This window comes from Balaenoptera acutorostrata, chromosome 13 (assembly GCF_949987535.1).
Source record: "Balaenoptera acutorostrata chromosome 13, mBalAcu1.1, whole genome shotgun sequence".
Lineage (NCBI taxonomy): Eukaryota > Metazoa > Chordata > Mammalia > Artiodactyla > Balaenopteridae > Balaenoptera > Balaenoptera acutorostrata.
The window spans coordinates 76,471,258-76,492,464 of record NC_080076.1 but is presented as its reverse complement, the minus strand read 5'-3'; the positions used below and the strand labels follow the sequence as shown (position 1 = coordinate 76,492,464).

Below are 21,207 nucleotides of genomic sequence, written 5' to 3'. Positions count from 1 at the left end.
TTGGGATCTGGGGAAGGAATTCAGGTGCATTTAAATTCCCCACCTATACTCCTTTTTCGTACCTCACTTTGTTCCTTTACAGCATTCCTCATTGTTCTAACTAAATAATTGAGTCAGGACTGTGATTCTCGTGCGAGATCCTGGGTGTAGTTTTGTTCATTGCTGCACAAAACTCATTGCCTGGCAGGTAGTAGGCAGGGTTGTCAGATAAAATGCAAAAAGCCCAGTGAAATTTGAATTTTAGACAAGCAATAAATTATTTTTAGTATGAGTATGTCCCCTTTATTTGACATTCAAATTTAACTGGGCTTCCTGTATTTTATCTGCTAAATCTGACAACCCTAGTAGCAGGGTCTTGATAAATAATGTGGAACAAATGGATAAATGGGGTTTTGCCTTGGCTCCGCCCTAAACTTGCGGTTTGACCGTTTGGGCAACGCTCCGTCCTTCTCTGGGCCTCAGTTTCTCTGAGAAGTGGGAGTTCGGGCAGCGACCACAGCGCAGGGATCGCCAAGGCAGGAGAGCGCTGGGTGAACTGCCAAAGAGCAGGGAGGAAGCTAGGGTCATGCCTGTACGGGACAGACTGGACCTCCATACTGGGTACCTCCAAGTCCTTGCCGGGGCCGGCGAAGCCCCAGCCCCGCCCCTCCATAGCTGGGGCCTGCCCGAGGCTGTCGCCATGGAGATACGGGTAGCCTGGAGCCCCGCCCCCCAAGGCCCCGCGTTTCCGCTGCGTTGGAGCCTTCTGATTGGGCGGCCGTCTGGAAGCTACCACCAGCCCCGAGCCCGCTAAGGGGTGGGGGCGGGATCTTGTCTTCGTGAGACCCCTTGCCCTGAAAACCTGTGCCTGTGGCCTTTCTAGAGGAGGTTGGATTGTCTTCTCACGCGGGGAAAAAGGCCGAGTCTCAGGTCGGAAGAGTGATCATTGCGTCTCCTACTAGAGCGTATGCTCATGCTTCTCCCTGAGAAAGAAAGGGGGCGGGCAAGTCGGCAGCGCCCCCTCGGGAGCCTATTCGGTCCCCAAAACCTGGAACACCGGAAGTGCTGGCGACGTGTCAGTGCGCCCTATTCTAAACCTTCCCCGCTAGGCCCCCTTTCCTATTCAGCTGCGGGATTCCGGGGCCGCCTGGGCGCTGCACCCCGCCACTTCCGCATTGAACCGCCGCTTCAACCCAACTCTGCGCGCGCTCCCTCTCGTGCCTGATGGTTGGGCCGGCGCCTGGGAGTAGCCACGCCCTTTCCCGCGCCTGGCAGCCAATGGGCGGGCGCCTCCCGGCGGGGTGGTGGGTAGTTAATGAGGGCCGGGTGCTGATTGGCTGCAGGGTCGTGGCCGGGGCTGGGAGGTGGGGTAGGTTGTTCCTGAGGTGGGAGGTGGCACCCGTGGCTGAGAAGTAGGCCTGAGAGCGATATGTCTCCGGCGGCTGAGGCACAGCGGGCCGTGGCGCTGTTTTTCTGAGTCCGGGGCGGCCTGGCGGGGCTGAGGACAAGGCTCGGCGGAGGCTGCCCCCCGCTGTGGAGGCCGCCATGCTGGGCGCCCTGGCGGTTGAGGGAGCCGCCGTGGCGCTCAGGCGACTGCTGCTGCTGCTGCTGCTGCTGCTGCCGGCGCTCCGGGGACCGGGGCTCGGCGTGGTGGGCTCGGCTGGGGCCGGGCTGCCCGAGAGCGTGATTTGGGCCGTCAACGCCGGCGGAGAGGCGCATGTGGACGTGCACGGCATCCACTTTCGCAAGGACCCTTTGGAAGGCCGAGTGGGCCGAGGTGAGAGCCCCTCGGCTGAGCCGCCGGATCCCGGGCCTGCCGTGCCCGGCGCAGCACGCCGAGGGCTGCGGGCCCCGAGCCCCTTCCTCGACCCTGGGGCCACGTCTCTGGAGCGAAGTTTCTCTCTACAGTTTCCTCGGGAACCCGATCAGAGCCCAGAGCCTGGCACTGGCTCGAAGCTACCTAGAGCCGTCGAGGCAGAGAGTTGGCGAGAAGTGATATTTGGACCTCGCATCCTGCATTTTCTTAACCCCTCACCTCCACCCAAGCTAGGAAAGTAAAGACGAGGGCGGCCTCTTGCCACCTTGAGGCCTCACGGGTTTTTCGGTTATCGCTGTCCCTGACCCGGAGGTTCTGCTCTCCTTTCAACTCAGTTTCTGGTATATTCCTGCCGACCCAGAAATGGGCCGCTTTCTTTACCCTCTCTGCAGGAGCGGGGCTTGATTCTTAGCCAGAATGGAAAGGAATCTTGGAAGAGGATGGGCCAGGAAAGTTTGATTGTAGCCTCCTCCCCCAATCCCCTTTGGAGCGGGGCATGTGTGTGCATAAAAGTAGAAGCTGCAGGCCCTTCCCAGAGGGCGGTTATGTCGAAACCATACTGCACAGGGGGCTGGTGGTGTGTCAGCTGGGTCAGCCAGCGTAAGGTCTGAATATTTCGTCTGCGAGTGCGGAGAACCTACCCTAAGTGGTCCTGAGAGGTGTGATTCCAGCTTATGGGAAAAATGATTTTGACTTAGTTGATTGAGCAGCAGTAGTTTTGACAGAGCTGCACAGTTCTCAAAGTTAGTGTAAGAACTGCCACGGGAGCTGGTTAAAAATACAAATTCCAGACCTGTAGATTAAACCCAGGTTTCTGCACCCAGGGCTTCTGATGTAGGACATCTGCAGACCACTGTTTGCGAAAATCTGCTCTAGACTCTGTTTCTTCTGGTAGTAGGATTGGAAAACAGGATTAAGAAGGAAGTTCCTCGCTTCATGTGTTGGAAGGAGATTTATGCCGTATGCTGGGTTCAGAGGCTTGCTAGATTGGCAATATGCCATCTCCAGAAAAGTAGGAGACAGACTTTCTCACTCTTTTTTCCACGATGCCAGATTTGGCTCTTGCCTTTCCTAAAGGGTTTAACTTAGTTCTTCCAACCAAGTTAATTGCAGTGTCCTGGAGTTTGTTATATTGGGGAGTTTATTGCTTCCATACATGTCAGGGTGTTGGGACACAGAGCTGTTTTCTGAAGCACTATGTTTGTCTTTAGCTCTGGAATTTATTTAGCCCTGGCATGTAGGTCTCAGTAGCCTGGGTTCAGCTGAGTCAGGGCCCTGGTCTCTAGCAGCTGTAACAGCAGCCAAAGCCAGACTTAATAGCAGGAGGTCATTGCTATCTCCATCCTGGACCCTTCCTCTTTCTTTATGGGTGTGGGCAGGGAGGAAGGAGACCGTTTGTGGACTTTGCCTGTAGAGATAGCCATGGTGAGACAGTGTGCAGATGGTTCCTTTCACTTAACAGATACCAGGCTTTACATAGGTTACATTATCCTCTTTGGTCCGTTGTGCAGAGGAGGGAGCTAAGACCACACAGGCTTAGTCCCCAGCTACTCCCCTTATTCAGAAATCCTGGTTTTAATTTGCTGGTGCCGGTGGGTTTGGTTTTTTTTTTGTTTTTTGGTCTGGTCAGCGGTCAGCCAGGCTCTCTGTAATAGGCTCATGGTCGCAGTTCCTTTGGAAGAGTTTATTGTAGCAGATAAAAGTATGCGACTTACCAAATTACCAAAGCTCATGTGTACTGGAGTCCTGTCTCAGACCCTGCCACTCCATAAAGGGAGGCTCCCTGCTCCACTCTGGCGGTCCATTTGGGTATGAATTGTAGCAGTATTACGGCGTGGATGGAGAGTAGGGGGCGGTTGTCGGCTTGTAGGCTGTTGTAGCTTGGACCAGCCAGTTGCAACATTGCACTTGGAGGGCTCCTGCGAGTAGCATTTTGCTGGCTTTAGGTCTGGGGCTGAGAAGTGATTTATCTTCCTCTCTCAGAAGGCAGCTCTCTAGTTTCTTTCTGTGCGAAGGAGCCAGCACCACCAAGGGTGGTGCAGCGGTTCCCTCTGCCTGCCCTTCTCTGGCACTGTTTGGGTAAGGGTTGCCAGGTATTTGGAGACCCTTGCCTCGTGCAGCTAATTATACTAATTGCGGTAGGAGCTGTATGTCTTTCTTTCCCACATGCCTGTGATATTGTTTCTAGCACGCGAGGAAAGTCCATTTTTACGTTGAATGAATTCAGGTATTTGTTGGCAAGTTAATCCAGATAAGAGTTTGGCCTGCTTTTGAACTTGCTGTTTCTCTATAGCGTCTTTGTAGTTCAGCATTCTCGTAACTGTGAGTGGCCCAGGGCACCTAGTGGCTTTTGCTTTCAAAGGCACTTCATAATGTTTATTGAATTTCATTTCTGCCTTGAGGATAGTTAGTGCTCATAGAAGATGCTGACAGCCTGGGAAAGGCTTTTTTCAACCTGTGTGCTTCAGCAGATGGAGGTACCACCACCGAGAGTGATTCAGAAGCGGTCTGTGTGGGATTTTGGCGTGCTCTGCATTCCAGGTTCTTTTTAACTTGCTCTTTCTGGGTTCCTCTTGACTCTGTGGTGGAAAAGACCTGGTTATTTGGCTTGAGGGCATTGAACTTGGCTTGGTTTTAGGAGATATTTCCTCTTCATAGAAGGATGCCCGCTAGTCATTTGTATGACCTTGAAGTATTCGCTTTCCGTCTCTGAGCCTTGTTTTCCTTCTTCATAAAACTTGTCATGCTTTTGAAATCAGTGACACGAGTCTGAAAGTTCTCCTGTCCAGAGTAGGTTAAAGTGTCTCTATCTTTTTCTTTGCTCAGTGACCTTTTACATGGAATTAAAAGTGGAGCAGAATGTGGCTCTGGAGAGGAAAAAAGCTGGCCAGGGGCCTGAGCCCATTGGATGACTAATTCTGTAGACCTAACGAAGACCCTTTCCTTTTGGCTGGGGAAGGATTTGGCTTTGGGGAGATAAGAGCTTGAAAAGATAGTGTGAGAGAGACACTGCTACCTCTGATTTGCTTAAGGCCAAGGGATTTGCTTAGAATTCTCTTCCTATACTGCCACATAAGGGGCAGGCTTTGTTTGCAGGCCCTCCTAGGAGCAGTTCACTGGTAGAGAATTTAGGTAGGTGATACCCCATTTTCCAGGTGAGAAAACACCTAGAGAAGACAACTTGTTCCACATCACATAGTAGGTTGCAGAGCCAGGATTCAAATCCAGGCCCATCTTACCTTCAAACCTGGGCTGAATTTTTCAAGTAACCTGGTGACTCCATTGTCTAGAGCTAAAAAGCTGTGGACATAGTGTGGGCCCTTTGGTCCCCCTCCTTCTTTGGTTAACTATCTGAACCATGTCGTGCCAGCTGCAGTGGTGTGTTGCGTGTGTACACTGTATGTCAGAGAAACTTAGCTGTGAATGCATAAAGGCTCGGGGGGGGGGGAGAAAAAGTCCTTTTTGCTATTGTCTCTTTTGGGACTTGGGCAAAACTTTGCCTGTGGCAAATCTCGTGGGAAAGCCACTTGGGAAAATATTTAAAGGTAGTTCCAAGATTAAGTAGTTTTTTGCTCACATGGCTGAGTTTTCATAGCCGTGGGACTGAGAGTGCCACAGATTACATTACCGTCGGTTTCTCACTTTTTCCATGCTGGAAAGGGGGAAAAATGATTCTCCACACATGCACAACTTTTCTGTGTCTCTGAAAAGCAAATCTAGTGACCGTTCCAAATTTGTATGGATCACGGTCCTTGGGGAAGAGGGAGATTCTTAGAACTCAGTTGGAAGAGGACTGGCAATCTTTTAATCTTTGCAGGTTTGTGGTCTGAGCCTGGGACAGAGCTGGGGCAGTTGGCAGTACATCCTTTGCAGTGCTACTCAGACCGCCCCCCCCCCTTCTTTGATTTCTCGAGGAGAAATAGGAAGAAAAAAATGTCTGGAGACAAAAGTGCAATGAGTTTCCTGTTCATTGTCTCATCGGTCCATCTGATCTCCCCGCTGCCCTTCACTTACAGGAACTGTTAACACTTCTGTTTATTTTTCCGAGGGCTTGACCTTAGCCATTGGATCTCTTAGTTACTCTTTTACCTCCCTTAGAGATAAAAGATCCTCTCCCTTGGAGTTTCAGAAGATAAAGCTCCCGGGATGACCGCTCTCAAACGTCACTCAAAGGATCAAGGTGCCAGATGTCTTCAGAGTCACCGTGTGAGATTGGAAGATGGTCTTAAAATCTTAATTCCAAGACTTCTCCTCCAAGGTGGAGGAGAGGCTAGGCCCATGTACTGAAATCACTGCTAAGTCTGTGGTTTGGAAAGTATCAATAGATTGATGGAGCCCTGGAAAGCATAGCTAGTCATCTCTGGGGCTGGAGTGTGGAATCTTATATTTGAGGAAAGACCTGGGTATAGTTTGTAACGTGGGGGAAAGAAAAACATGTACAGACCCGTCTCCTACTAAGATTGGGGGCAGGCTGAGGGCAACAGAAGTTTTTGGCTCTTCTGATACCCACCCAAGTAAGAACTTTTTACTATTACCCCACCTTATTCCTTGTCTGTCAGGAATAGGAAAGGTGGCTCCCTCTGGACCTGGGCATCTTAGGCCAGAGGTGCCAATAGGACCGTGGCACATTTTCTTTCCCTGCTAGGGTTTGGGGAGATAGTGTGAGAGAGACACTGCTACCTCTGATTAGCTTAAGGCCTCTCCTCCTATGGAGAGGAGTGCATGGCTTGACTGCTCTGCAGGCACCTCCTTTGTTGCCATTTGTTCGGTCAGCGAATCATATTGAGTGCCTACGTATGTGCCAGGGCCTGTGTCAGGTGCTGGGGATGTAGTAGGAGCTTTTTTTCCTTTCGGTTTGTCTGGGGGAAAGTTCAAGAGCCTGCCTGAGGTTGAGTTCTATGAGTCTGTGGGAAGTAAGATGTTTGGACCCAAAGGAAATTAGAGAGCATCACATCCTTTTTTTAATGAACATATTTCTTTTGACCAGCCTTGGAACTTTCTGAATGAAATAATTATAAAAAGCAGCTAAAGCTGGTATCTTATTTGTAGTAAAGACAATGAAGAATGACTTTCCTAACAGATATCCTGTTTTTTATTTAGACTGAGTTTTTCTGAATGAGAAAAAAAAAACATTCTTTGAACTTAATTGTCTTGTGGTGTTCCTGGCCATCCCCCTGGTTTTATGAGGTTTCTCTGAAGCTCTCCCTCACCAGGGAGCCCAGCAGCTGTAGCATAGTGCTTTGTCCTAGTAATGAGTTAGACTTGTTCCCTTCCCATCACTCTGGATATAGCTGGGGAAAAGTCATTTTCACATGCTTTCAAAAAGTTCCGCTATGAGGGTTATGGGAGCTTCTTGGGGTGATTAGTGCTTTGTTTCTTTCATTTTACTCTTCCTTGGTAACGGGTATCTGATTCTTGCCTTTGTGGCTGGTCTCTTTAGAGCCAGGTGCAATGGGGGTGGCCCCTTCCCCTGGGAGGGTTATTAGCATTGCTCTGGAAATGCCTCTGGTGGTTCTGGGGTCTCCACTCTTCTTTTGTGTTTTGCCTCTGACATGGTTTCTCTTTGTCTTTTGTGCCCAGCCTCTGACTATGGCATGAAACTGCCAATCCTGCGTTCCAACCCCGAAGACCAGATCCTGTATCAAACAGAGCGGTACAATGAGGAGAGCTTTGGCTACGAAGTGCCCATCAAGGAGGAGGGGGACTACGTACTGGTGTTGAAATTTGCCGAGGTCTACTTTGCACAGTCCCAGCAGAAGGTGAGGCCTGGTCAGGCCCCTGCTTGACCAGTGGGACGTTACCACTTTCGGATAGCCCTCTGCTAAGGGCCAGAGAGTGTGAGACGCTTTCGCAGAAGGGAGGAACAGATGAGCTTTGAGGAAAAGCTGGATTTTTTTTTTTTTTTTTTTTTTAAAAGGCCATACCATGGGGCCTGCGGGATCTCAGTTCTGCGACCAGGGATCAAACCCGGGCCATGGCAGTGAAAGCCCAGAATCCTAACCACTAGGCCACCAGGGAGCTCCCAAAGCTGGATTCCTTTGGCCCAGCTGTGTCCCATTACTACATGACTGAACTTGCCTCGGGGTTGGTGACAGAAGGCTACGCCAGAATCCTAGTTCTTGGCCACTAACTAATCCTCTTAAGGCCCTCCTGGTTATAGCCTCTCCCTTCTTGGTTGTCAGCACCTTGTTTTTAGCCCTGTTCTTTTCCTGTCCCTTCCTCTGAATTTCCTTCTTTCCATGTTGAGCTTTTTGTTTGTATTCTTTGTTCCCTACGGCCAGTGTGCGACCTTGACAGTGAAGGAACATGGCTTTGATTTGGCTCAGGTGAAGGACTCTAGCCACCCTGGAGTATATCCAGTCCTGTCATTCCTTGAATTACTTTTGAACTTGAAGCCCAGGCAGGTACCTGATGTCCAACTGGCAAAGGGGTGTGAAGCGGGTGGTTTTGACATTGTCTCCTTTTCTCATCTTGGCAGGTATTTGATGTGCGATTGAATGGCCATGTTGTGGTGAAGGACTTGGATATCTTTGATCGCGTTGGGCACAGTACAGCTCATGATGAAATCATCCCGATGAGCATCAGAAAGGGGAAGCTGAGTGTCCAGGGGGAGGTGTCCACCTTCACAGGGAAACTCTACATTGAGTTTGTCAAGGTAATGCTCCTACTCTGCCCTCACAGCTGAGGACGAGCTCAGAAGGATGGGTGCAGGGGGGATGTTTGCTGCTGTGTGGGGTTGACCGCTGTTTCCCATTTCCTAGGGATACTATGACAATCCCAAAGTCTGTGCACTCTACATCATGGCTGGGACAGTGGATGGTAAGTTGTGTTTCTGATCTGCTTTTTGACGTGGTCTGAAGGATATGATTGAGGAAGCCCTTGGGGGATGGTTGAGCTGATCGCTCTTTTGAAAACACTAATACTTAAAGCCAGATTGTGGGGAACCCAGAGTCCGGTGGCCGGGGGTGAAGTGTAGCATGATGCTAGCCATAAGCTTCTGAGTAAGATCTGTGTTCACATCTTGCTGCCGCCAGTTAATCAGCGGATTGGTTTTGGACAAAATCCTTTAACCCTACTGTAAATTGGGATTAATAATGTTACCTATGGTGTTCCCTGAGCCTTGTAGTCATTTGGAATTGCCTAGAACTCATCCTTATTCTGTTTCTTTGACATCTGTGTCCTGGGGGCAGAAAGAAGAAAAAGGCAGAAGGAAGGGTCCTTGAGTGTTTTGGTGTGCTCCAAGAGAGTGCAGCATTGCTGGGCTGCACTGAGCAAAACTTCATTTATTAATGTCTCCCTGTCCTTGGGATCCAGCCTGAGAGTACATCTCTTTCTCAGGGTTGAGGGTCCTGGCTGCCAGCTTTCCCAGGCTGATTTTTGCAGAGAAGGTTTCTGTCTTAGTGACTTTTCTCCCCCATCCCACCTCTGTGCCTTTCCCCACCTCATCCTGGATGCACCGAGGCTCGCATCCTATTGTTTTGACATCCCAGAGGATGTCTTGCCACCAAACTGATTTGTAGCCAGAGTCTCTCAGGAGGGGACAGAGAACAGAGGAGTAGTGTGTGCTGAGAACCCACAACTCTGTGGATCAGCTTTTCCTTGACTACTGTGTGAATCAAAAGGAAATGTGGGATGGTAGGAGGGAGGAGGAGAGGTTTGAAAAGGTTAATCTTTGGGTGTCGGGTCATTGTCCTTGTCCAATCTGGTTCTTTCTGGGCTCTGAAGAAGTAGGACAGGAAGGGGAGATAGTGAACCTCTCTGTGCTCAGGGCTTTTACTACGTTTTAGTTAAATCTAAAGAAGACAAATGTTTGCAGCAATCTGCTGTTCTCTAGGCTGGGAACTGTTTCTGCTTCTTCCTGTGGATCCTGCTTAGGTCACAGGGTCTCTTTACTGTGACTCATTTACTGTCCTTAAGGGCCTCACTTAAATGCCATGGGTCCTACTTAAAAAGTGTTCTTCTTCTTGCGTCAGATGTACCAAAGCTGCAGCCTCATCCAGGACTGGAGAAGAAAGAAGAGGAGGAGGAGGAAGAAGAATACGATGAAGGGTCTAATCTCAAAAGACAGACCAATAAGAACCGGGTGCAGTCGGGCCCCCGCACGCCCAACCCCTATGCCTCGGACAACAGCAGCCTCATGTTTCCCATCCTGGTGGCCTTCGGAGTCTTCATTCCAACCCTCTTCTGCCTCTGCCGGTTGTGAGAACAAATCACCATCCTGAACAGGTGGAGGGGTGTGGGAAAGAAACCAAACATGTTGGTTTGGGTTTCTGTATTTTTTACCGTGATTAACAAAAACAAACAAACGAAACACACACACACACACACACACACACACACACACACACACACACACACACACACACACAATTAAAGGAGATGAAAAGAGGCGGAGTGAGTAGAGAGCAGCCCTCATCCACCACCTGGTCCTAGACCTGCTCCAGTCCTAGTTCTCTCTTTGTGGTGGCCCCCAGCCGTCTCTTTCCTCTCCAGGGTACGTAGGGTAAACTGGATCCTACCTGGTCCAGGGTCTTCGTCCGTAAACGCAGTGGAAAGGACTCTGAACTCAGAGCAGACACGGTTCCTTTTTTTAGGTTAGAAATTAACAGCAGGGAAATGTCATCTTCTTACCTGAGAAGACTAGCGCTGGGAGTTGGGTATGTTATGAAGTTATGTCCAGATAAGTTTTCAGATGTCCTGGGATTCAAAGTGTGTGTGGTTTGTGTGTGTGTGTGTGTGTGTGTGAAGGTGTATAATTTGTATGATAAAGATGAAAACGGAAGGGGGATTAAAAAGAAGAAAGAAAAGTAGATACTTCCTTACTTGGAAGCCTTTCTGGTTTTAGCCCAATGATGGTTCCACCTTAAGTGTTTGAGCTTTGTCATTGCTTGTCTCCCTGACATGTGCCAGTTAGAGAACTGTCTGGTATCCGAGACGATTAGTTTATATCAGGTCCTCAAGTTGCCTCTGACTTCTTACCACAAACAAATCATTTTGATTTCAGTGCCTGTTGGGGACTTGATTTCCTCTCTCTCTCTCTTTTTTTCTGAACCTGGCTCATTTGAAATCTCTCTCTCAACCATCCTGCTAAGTTATTGCCAAGAAGGGAAGGAGACATAGGGATTTGGGGTTCCCTCTGCTTGAATGTCTTATCCTCCACCACCTCACCTTACTGGTACCTCCCTCCCTGGATCTCTGAGCCAGCAGCCAGGAGGACCTGACCCAGCAGTTCTTTTATTGGCCCCTTTGTAGGGTCTTGCTGCCAGGGGACAGGGATGCTTTCCAGCCTGCAGCAACAGAACACTTGACCTTAAAAGTCTCTTCTGGTCTTTGGATCAGAAAAGGCTTATGTTAGCATAACTTAAGAGCAACCTCGGAGACTTGAGCCCTACTAAGTGACTGACCACTGTTGAGAGTATCTAGTACCTGATGTTCATTTATTCCCACATCCTTCCATGTCACGGTTCAACCAGTTTTGGTTTAAGCCTAGAGCTGCCCCAAGGAGCTAGACTGATTGTCTGTATCTGGCCCAGTGACGCCTCTCACTGACCTTAATAGCGTGCCCTTTTTGTCCTTTCATTTCCTTGTCCAAGTCTCAGCCAGGTTCTTGATGTGACGGGGCTGAAAGATTGCCAGTCAGCCATAGTCCTGGCAGCTCTGAAGCCACCCTTAGCCTCTAAGTGTCTGTCTTGAATTCCCTGGGAAAATTTCTGCAGGAAGTGAGACTTCCCTGTTCCTCTCCTTTCTGGTCCCTGTCATCCTTTTCCCAGTTAGGGGAGCAATGAGGGAGGACCCAGCCAAGCTACAAGGAATTTTGTGGATGGAAAGCCGCAGGATTAGCTTATGCTTGGGCTGGAGCAGCATAGAATCTCAGGCCAGGCCTGTCTTTTTAGAATGCGTTTAATTTTGAGTTTGTCTCTTTGGATATGTTTTCTAAGAGCTCCATATATTTGAACTGCTCATTATGTGACAAAGTAAGTAGCCCTTGGGCCCATGTCCTGGGTTTTGGTTCTTAATGAGTTACTCCAGGTCAGCATTTAGTCCTTTGAGAGTCGTAGCCCTTTATTTCAGCTGTGACTTAGGCCTCGATACTTGGGTACTGAGTCAGGCAGCTGGACAGCTGCGGCCTGAAGCTATAATCGGAGGCACACTTCTGGAGTGCTTCATGAAGCTCCCTGCGTTACAGGATGATGTCCTGAAGCCTTGGTCCTGGGCACCACCTGCCTGGGCAGTGGACATCCTGACTGTTAATTGGGCTTCTGACAGGGGCTTCGAGTCCCATTCCGTCACAGCTCTCCAAAGCCGTAGGCTACTGCCAATGGAGTAAACAGGATGCGGGAGGACTTGCTGCCTCCATTTTGCCTTGTTCATTAGTTTGCCTGGGTCTCTCTGAGGAAGGAGGGCTCCCCGCCTCCTCACCTCAACCCTTCCCTTCGGTGACTCAGAGTCTCAGAAGGAAACCCTGGCTCCTGGGGCCATTTCCTAACGGTACTGTAAGCCAAGCAGCTTTGCTTCTGCCTCTGTTTCCCAGCCCACCCTTTCCCCCTGAGCTCAGGGATAGGGACGGGCACTTACCTCTTTGGTTGTGTCTGAAAGGAAGGAACATCTTTCTGTGGCTCACAAAAACTAAAGGGGAAGTGAGGAAACAGGAAGAAGTATGTGGGGGGCTGGGGTAGAGTCCCCTGGAGCCAAGCACACCCAGCTCACAGAGCTGCCCAGGGCTGGTAACGGTTGGCTAGTGATGCTGAACTTGAAAGTTTTTTTTTTTTTTTTTTTTTTGGCTCTTTCAAGGTGATATAGGTACATGAAGTTTGGGTTAAAGGGGTGGGGATGGGGTACTCTTTATTTTTATTTTTGTATTGTGTATATCAAGAATCACTCTGTTGTTCATCTTTTGCTTTTTGCACTGTTTGTCCCCACGTCTGTATCCTGAGCTGGTGCTAGGGGCTGAGAGGCTGCGCTGTAGGGGAGTCTGGCTGGGGTTGGGGAGGTGAGAAGTCACGCCCGTTAGGTGTGGGGAAGGAGAGGCCTGGGCTCTTCTACTGGGTCCACACTTGTCCTAGGGTTTTAGATCTTCCTGAGCCCAGCTGGCCAAAGCCAAGAGCAGACAGCCAAGGTGAAACTCTTGTTGCCAGAAGTGTGGCTTGGGTTCAGTTTCCAGGTGGGCTGGGCAAAGATGTCTGAGGGAGGTGGGCTGAGAGTCTGCAGTGTACCCCTGATTTGGGTCAGGGACCAACTGGCCTCTAATCAGACTTTTTGGGGGCTTCACTCATGCTGACGGGAACATCATGCCAGGAAACAATCTTTGGGACCCATGTCCCCTAAACCAGATACGTTTTTCTAAAAAAGCCTCCACTATTGAGGAGAAGCTGCTCAGTGTTTACCTTACGTTCTGGTGACTTGAAAGGTGGTTCTCTTTGTGTCAGTGGTGTCAGACTTGCAGGAGGACCACAGGGCCTGCAGGCCCACCTTTTGGTTTGAGAGTGTGATCTTGTTTTCTTGTTCCCACTGTTTGCCTAAGAGATACTGGCCTGATTGGAGGATCACAGTAGAGGTCACTTAGGCTTGGAAGAGATGGGGTGAAGTTTGAGTTAAGTTTACCTCCCCCTTTCTTTGCCTGGGAACTGTTTAATCTAGTTTTAGAATTGTGATTTGACTTCTTTTCTTTTTGGAGAAGCTTCTGTTTTAAGGAATTTCTCTTCCTCCATATCCTGCCTCTGCCCTCTCCTGAGAAGGCCTGGCCATGGCTTCTAGAATCTCAGTTGAACTTCAGAAAACAGCAGCAGTATTTTCCCTTTCCTAGCACTTATATTCCTTTCCCTAGAAATTGGCTCACCTTGGGAAGCACAGGGGGAGAATCAGCAGGTTCTCGACCCTCCCTGGGGATTGGGGAAGGACCTACCCGGTCAGCACAGTGCCTTGTCCTCTCCTGCTCTGAGCCAGGGTGGGCGTTCCCTCTAGATTCAGGTCTGGGCAGGGGGTCTCACGGTCCCTTCCTCCCCCTCCCCTTTGCTGGCTGGCTCTGACCTAATTCAGGTGTCTTCTTGCCTCGAGGAGCCTTAATGGCATCAAGTGGAAACATTAATACTGTCCTCCATGCCTCTCCAAAAGGACCTAGAAGAGCAGGTGAGCTTTCCAGAGTGAGAGACGAATAGATGCTCCTGTTTTAAAAAAACAAGTTGGGGAGGGAGGGTAAGCTTTGGGCCTCCTTCCGCTGTGGCCCCTGGGGAAGGAGCCTGGGGCTAGGCTAAGTGATGGTGCAGAAGCAGAACCAGAAACACCCAGGATCGGTTCAGAAACCAGAGAAGGAATCTGCTTTTCTTCTATGGGAAGATGTAATTAGGGATCAAAGAGCTCTAAGAAAATTGCAAAGAAGCCTTCACGTTCAAGCTTCGGAGAGATCAGAGTAATTTTTCCCTTTCAGTCCAAGCTAGGACTCTTTCTGTATTTATACCTCTCCTGGGGCAAGAGGGCTAGGTTTCCTCATTTTGTTACAAGACTAGGCACCAATGGGTCCGCTTCCCAGTGAGGGCGGTTTCTTCCCTGTACATGGGTGGCTTGCTGCCGATCTGGTTTGTCCTTGCCCAGCTGCCTTTGGCGAGCTGGCTGTAGGCTGCCAAATCATTTGGATAAGGGCAGATGATTTGGGGCCTGGCTGGGTTGGCAGGAAAAGAGCAGGATGGATCTCTTGGGACGGGTTCCCCCCTCCCCACCCCCCCAGGAGTATAAAAACAAGGAGCCAGGATTGTGCTGGCAGCCTGGGAAACAGTAGTGCCTGCTGGCGTTGGCAAAGAGGGCCCTGGCACCTCTTGCATCCAGGCAGTCTTGTGAGAGGGGAGCACGTAGCACCAGGAAAAGCAGAACTCCATTCTCACCTCTATTTTGAGCTTCGGGGCTTTATTTCAGTACGAGGAAAAACAACAACAATCTGAAGTGTGCTTTCCGTCCTTTCAAAGGACAACTGTCGGGAAAGGAGGGTTGAGTTGCCAGGTGGGAGGGGAGAGTTGGCAGGGAGAGACATTATGGCAGAACCAGGAGTGAGACATCCTTGACTCCTGTCTTCCCTGGTATGTCATGATCCAGGGAATGAAAAGAAATTTGACCCTGGATTAGTTCCCTCCTTGGATTTTCCTTCCACCAAATTCTCCCATGCTTGGACCAGCTGCCCATTCAGAGCTCAGGGCAGCCTCTTCAACCACTACTGGCCTAACCTGGCTCGTCAGGTAACCAACCCCGCCCCTCTGGATCGGGCCTGGCTGCTCTATTCTGTACCAAGTACTGGACGATAGTGTCGAGTTCTTAGTAGCCCCCGTAGCTCCTACTCTAGATTCCCATCCTCTCCCTGCAGAGGCCAGACCTACTCTCTGTCTGTAGCCACAACACGCATTTCCAGCGACACAGTGAGATGTGATTGAGGGGCTTTGAACCTGGCTGGCCCGGGAAAGCTGTAGGGGTGGATAGAGCTCTTTCCTTCTGGGCTGTCTCCATCTGTCCCTACCCCTTCCATGCCCCACCCTACTCCCACCAAAAAGTAAAAAAATCAGGATGTTTTTCACTGTCCATTGCTTTGTGTTTTAATAAACAATTTGCAGTGACACTCTGTGTCGGGATTGAGTTTGAACTTGATTGCAAAGAAGTGACGTGATGGGGTGGGAAGAGGGAAACCCAGGGGTTCTCTTGGCTGCTAAGGGTTCTTCCGTGATGAATCTGGCAGCTTTCTTTTCTTTTTACCAGGATGTTTGGTTAAGGGAACGGAGTTTTGTTAAATGCTGCACGGCCATTTCAACCAGCAGCGCATTCAAGAAAAAATAAACAGTTGTTTTGTTTCCACTTTCACTGGAACACCAGGCCATGACACTTTCACTTCCAAGGCACACTGAGCCTGCTGCCTCCCCTGCCGTTTTCCCCTCAGCTTCCACGATAGCCTGTGGACAGACTAAGCCACGGGACGGTTTTCTCTGCTTTCTCCTTTTCTGATGTGTTGTCAGTGTTGACAAGGGAAGGGGCAGAAAGAGCAGGAAGGATTTTTTTTTTTCCTATAATTTATCCATCACGTTTTATAGCTGAGGAACATGAAGCTCAAAAAACTTTAGTAATTTACCCCAGGCTAGTCAGTAAATGATCAAGCCAGGATTCAAACCCAGTCTATTTGTCTGCAAAGCCCATGATCTTTCTAAGGCTATAAGAATAATAATTACAGATATCTTTTATTGAGCCTTTGAAATGGGCCAGGCACAAGGCCAAGCAGTTTTACAGATATTATCTCTGTTTAATCTTCAACAAACCAGCTGGTACTCACCTTTAAGAGGTGAGGCGACTTGCCGAAGACCACACAGCCAGCAAAAGGCAGAACTGAGGTTTTACATCAGGACTCTTGCTCTTAATCATTATTCTCTCCAGCCTTCCACTCCCTGCTGATGCCATGTGCTGTGTTTCTCCAAGCAGGAATGGAGGCTGCTGGTTTGGGGAATGGGACGGAGAGCTTGGCCTACCTCCCTCAGTTATCCCTTGAAGGGCAGAATTCAGCGCTCAGCTCCAAGAATGAAGCCTGTGTGGATGGAGTCTGTTCTCAGGGCCCAAATAAGCCAGGAGGCCCACAGAGCCTCATTCTTAGCTTGAACCCACCCATAACTGGAGTTCTTTACTAATTTAGACTTGGCTGTTACTATTTCAAGTAGCTTCCCATGAGCTGCCAAATGGGGAAGAGACCTGAAGAAGCCCTGCTCTAGGGACTCGCATGGAGGAAAATTGTCTGACAGAAGGTCTTGGGCCAAGTGCGGGGGGTTGGGTTAAACCACTCTTGGGTCCAGATCTTAATCTCACTAAGGAAATCAGGCTCCCAGTTAGCTGGAGCCGGTGTGTCAGACCGTTCTCCATACTTAGTACCCCATGCCCCTCCACTCCCCATAGAGGAAGAGAGATGAGTTTTTCCAACATTTACTGGAAAGCCTGTTGCCATAGCAATGGTGAGGGGTCAAGGCAGAACAGAGGTGAAGCACAGAGGTGTGGAGTGGGCAGGCCTCTGCTCTCTAGCAACCTGAGATGGTAGGCACCTCACTGCGGTACTCTGGCCCAAGAGTCTTAGTTTTGTTTGTTGCTAACCACTTATATTAGTGAAAAATAACCCCACTTACTTTTTGGCTTGGGCCTTGTCCTAAGACTCCCTCTCCTGGGTTTTCTTATGGCTTCTACTTGACTCCGTCTGTTGCTTCCTCAAGCCTTGGTCCCCAGCTCATTTCCTCTCTGCTCTTGACTTGACTGTTCTTTTCGGTCACCGCACTTTCCAATCCAGCTCCATGCTTCTCCCTGCCCAGGGTGGCTGCCCTCAGCGGAGGGGTCCTGGAGGAAGAGGCCACTTAAATGTATTGTCGTAGCAACCATTCATGAAACACTCTCGCTGGTGCCAGCAGAGTGCTTTTTGTTGCTGTTTTCATCTCCTGTCTTAAAAATTTATTTTATTTATTTATTTTTGGCTGTGTTGGGTCTTCGTTGCTGCCCACAGGCTTTCTCTAGTTGTGGCGAGCAGGGGCTACTCTTCGTTGCGGTGTGCGGGCTTCTCATTGCGGTGGCTTCTCTTGTTGCGGAGCACGGGCTCTAGCCGCGTGGGCTTCAGTAGTTGTGACACGCAGTCTCAGTAGTTGTGGCTAGTGGGCTCTAGAGCGCAGGCTCAGTAGTTGTGGCGCACGGGCTTAGTTGCTCCACGGCATGTGGGATCTTCCCGGACCAGGACTCGCCACCAGGGAAGCCTTCATCTCCTCTTTACAACCCTAGGAAAGACCAGTGACTAGCCTGACTTATAAATAAGAAAACGTAGGCTCAGAGGGCATAAATGACCTGCCCAAAGTCACATAGCTGGTAAGTGGCAGAGTGAGGCTGGAACTTAGCTCTGTCTAACCGCAAAGCCTGTGCTCTTAACGTCATGATGTACTACTTTTAAGAAGGAACCTTCTGAATGTAGATAACTGAAGAAGCTGGGTGATGGTTACATGGAGGTTTATTATATTATTCTTTCTCTAAAAAGAAAGTACTCTTTTAAGACTTAGTGATACAAAGTGCGTAAGTACATTTTAAAAATCGGGGGACCTCCCTGGTGGCTCAGTGGTTAAGAATCCGCCTGCCAATGCAGGGGACACAGGTTCAAGCCCTGGTCCAGCAAGATCCCACATGCCACAGAGCAGCTAAGCCCGTGTGCCACAACTTCTAAGCTGCACTCTAGAGCCCATGAGCCACAGCTACTGAGCCTGCGTTCTGCAACTACTGAAGCCCACGCACCTAGAGCCCATGCTCTGCAACAAGAGAAGCCACCGCAATGAGAAGCCCGCGCACCACAATGAAGAGTAGCCCCTGCTCACCGCAACTAGAGAAAGCCCACACGCAGCAATGAAGACTCAACACAGCCAAAAATAAATAAATAAATAAATAAAATATTAAAAAAAAAATTTATTTGGGGTACAGAATGTGAAAACTCATCTTTCTTAGTCCTACCTCTTTAATCCCTAGAGGATATACAGGTGTATTATCTTTGGTGTATATCTTTCATTTTATATGTATATATATTTATGTGTACATGCACACATATTTACATAATATATTTATTTTGCACATGTGCAAGTATGCCTTTAGAATTCCATTAAGGAATTACTGAATGAAACAGTATATGCACGGACTTCCCTGGCAGTCTAGTGGTTAAGACTCTGCGCTTCCACTGCAGCGGGTGCGGATTCAGTCCCTGGTTGGGGAACTAAGATCCTGCATGCTGCACAGCGCGGCCAAAAACAAAACAAAACAAAATGAAAAACAGTATATGCACTTAAAAGTTTGAAAGTTCTGCCCTCAGCAAGGCTATGTGAATTTCCACCCACCAGTCTTGTGCTGTACGAGTTTGGAATATGCCACGAATCCTTTTTGGAAACAGGTGGGATATAAATAATAAATTAATGCTTTTAAAAAACAGCCCTCAGCCAGGGAGAGAAGTGACTTGGGTACTAGGGAAATCACTAGCTCTCAGTTTCCCAGACCACAAGGCCTGCCTGCAGTCCCAGCCACGACTTGCTGATTCGGTGGATGCCACCTTTAGGGAGGCAGCAGGAAGGAGGACTGAACTTCCCTGCCTCGGCAGAAAAAAGCCCTCTGATGTCCTGCTTACCTTGGCCGCACCAGCTCTGGGCCCCACCTGCCTGGCCTGATTGGAGGCAGACTGCCTGGCAACTCTGGGACTGCCCTGGAAAACAGCCACTGTCACACCTCTTACCGTGAGGAAAATAACCAGCGTAAGGAGAGGGGCTTGAAGAGCACGAAGCTGCGGTGAAAGGGAGGCCAGCCTTTCCACTCCAGTCTTCCCATGTCTGGCCCAGGGAGACATTGGGGTTGCTATTTCATGCAGTCAATCTCTATTTTTCTTTTTCCACCCAACAGGGAATTAGTATATGTACTTTTCAGAAAACTTTTTTTAAAAAGAGCCTTTTGACATACCTTAGAAAGATTTGGTGAGGAGAGGCAGAGGCAGATTGGAGGTTACGGCCCTAATTTTTCCTACTCCTTCTTAAAAAGGAATATTTATAGATATTTTTCCTTTCTTTCTCTGTGTTTTTTATTCTCCTAAAGACATAATCTTTTGCTTTTTAACCAGAGTTTGTAGGTAGTGATCAGAGAGAGTACAGGCCTCAACTTCCTTATATGGCAGTATTTATTTAAAATTTTTTGAGCAGAAAAAAGTGATCAAGTTTGAGGTGGCTTTTAAATTTGAAGAGATTATAATAAGGCTACTTTGACTTAGAGTCTGCCTTCCAGACGCAGATCCTAAGTTAGTTATTTTTATTTATTTATTTATTTAAAGATATACAAGCAGCCCATGAGCATATGCTTGTTGTGATAAAATAGTACAGAAGTAGCTCTAAAGAGTGTCAAAAGTGAATATATCCCCCTTTAATCCCTTCCAATACTCTCCTCCCCCAAGGGAACCTCACTTAACTCTAGTGTATATCCAAACCCCTTCCCGTGTAGTTACAGATAGAAATATTCATATACTTTCAAATTTTAAACAAATGGGATCATGTGCCTTGTTCCCCGCCCCCCCCCAAACTATCTGTCTTTGAGATCTCTCCATACTAGTAAGTAGAGATGGATCTCATTCTTTTTAACAACTGCATAACATGAATGGGTGCAACTGTAACTTATTGTAACTTTTCAGTGTTACAAATGGTCCTGCAGTAAACATCTTCGTGCATACATGTAGGCTAAATTCCCGGATGTGGAATTGCAGGTAAACGGGTCAATACGTTTGTTATCATCCCTAAAAAGAGAAAAGCTGGGATCCAGGTAACTCTAGTCCTGGGGCTCTGAGAACAAATGTTCAGTGAGCAAGTGATTGCGGGAAATGGCTCCATGCTAAACTCCCTTCTTGGTGATTCACAATCAAGTAACATATTAAGAGTTCTGGAAATTCTTCAGTAACCACTTACTGCTGAGTAGTTTAAAAAGAATTGTTTGCAAAGGGAAATTGCAATGTGCAAATGTGTAATTCTTGTACACATCTTAAAATTTCCCTGAACAGTTTGGGAAGTCTCCCCCCGGTTGGTAATCTCTCAAAGACAGGACGGCATTTAGATAGGAACTTGGCCACATACTGTTCCACCAGGCTGGGCAGCTGAGGTGGAGTCAGGTTTGGATTTTGTCCAGGAAACAGGCGAGGCCTGTCAGCCATGCCCAAACCCCTCATATCGGATGAGAGGGATGCAGCAAGTCCTGCATAAATCAAGGCTTTGAGGCTGACCAGTGGGGAGAGGGGTAGAGTTTCACTTCAGCCTGAATCTATCTATGAGGTGACATCAACCTAGCAGACACACTTTGCATCAGTCAGGCCCAAGCCTCCAACAGAGAAGAGTGTGGATCCAGAATCTCTAGAGAAGGAGCCACTTGGGGTATAAGAGGGCAGTGTCCTCCCCCCTCCCACTCACCTCCTCCAGTCCTTGAAATCATGGTTAATTTCCATGGCTCAGTGCAGCTGTCACCCCTGAAGCCTCTCCCCCACCCCCTAGACCCCTCCTGTGTACTCTGGTAGCACCTCTGCTGCAGCAATTAGCAGTCTGTTTTGTCTTCTGGTTCATTCATACTTACTGGGCTGGTCTACAGGAAGGGCCACATGATGAGTTGTGTACCTCACAGTCTTCCCCAACAAAGTGGGAGCTCCTCCATAGCCCGGTGCTGTTCAGGCCTTCCTTCACTCATTCATTCATTCGATCATCATTTAGCACCTACCATGTGTCAGGCATTAGCTAGACTGCCTGAATACAGTGGTGAATACAGCAGACTCAATCCCCCCCTCTTTCGTATTCTTATATTCCCTGTAGCCCAGCCCAACGTCTAGCCCAAAGCCTGACACAGTACGGTTTAGAAATGGCAATCTAATTGGA

At 48.9% G+C, this 21,207-nt stretch overlaps 1 protein-coding gene across 1 annotated transcript; it reads left to right on the top strand.

The window, feature by feature from the left end:
* The first annotated feature begins 1,338 nt into the window (after nucleotides 1-1,338).
* Nucleotides 1,339-15,392, top strand: MLEC (malectin). Its single transcript, XM_007183966.3, has 5 exons — nucleotides 1,339-1,756; nucleotides 7,376-7,554; nucleotides 8,274-8,450; nucleotides 8,557-8,614; nucleotides 9,769-15,392. The coding sequence occupies exons 1-5, from the start codon at nucleotides 1,525-1,527 to the stop codon at nucleotides 9,996-9,998; spliced, it is 876 nt and encodes a 291-aa protein (XP_007184028.1). The 5' UTR covers nucleotides 1,339-1,524; the 3' UTR covers nucleotides 9,999-15,392.
* Nucleotides 15,393-21,207: the final 5,815 nt, after the last annotated feature.

Excerpts from the sequence above, each read along its gene's own strand:
- MLEC (XM_007183966.3), top strand. The coding sequence starts at position 1,525 with ATGCTGGGCGCCCTGGCGGTTGAGGGAGCCGCCGTGGCGCTCAGGCGA. Across the intron at positions 1,757-7,375 it reads GGAAGGCCGAGTGGGCCGAG|CCTCTGACTATGGCATGAAA; the intron begins GTGAGAGCCCCT and ends TTTTGTGCCCAG. Across the intron at positions 8,615-9,768 it reads CATGGCTGGGACAGTGGATG|ATGTACCAAAGCTGCAGCCT; the intron begins GTAAGTTGTGTT and ends TTCTTGCGTCAG.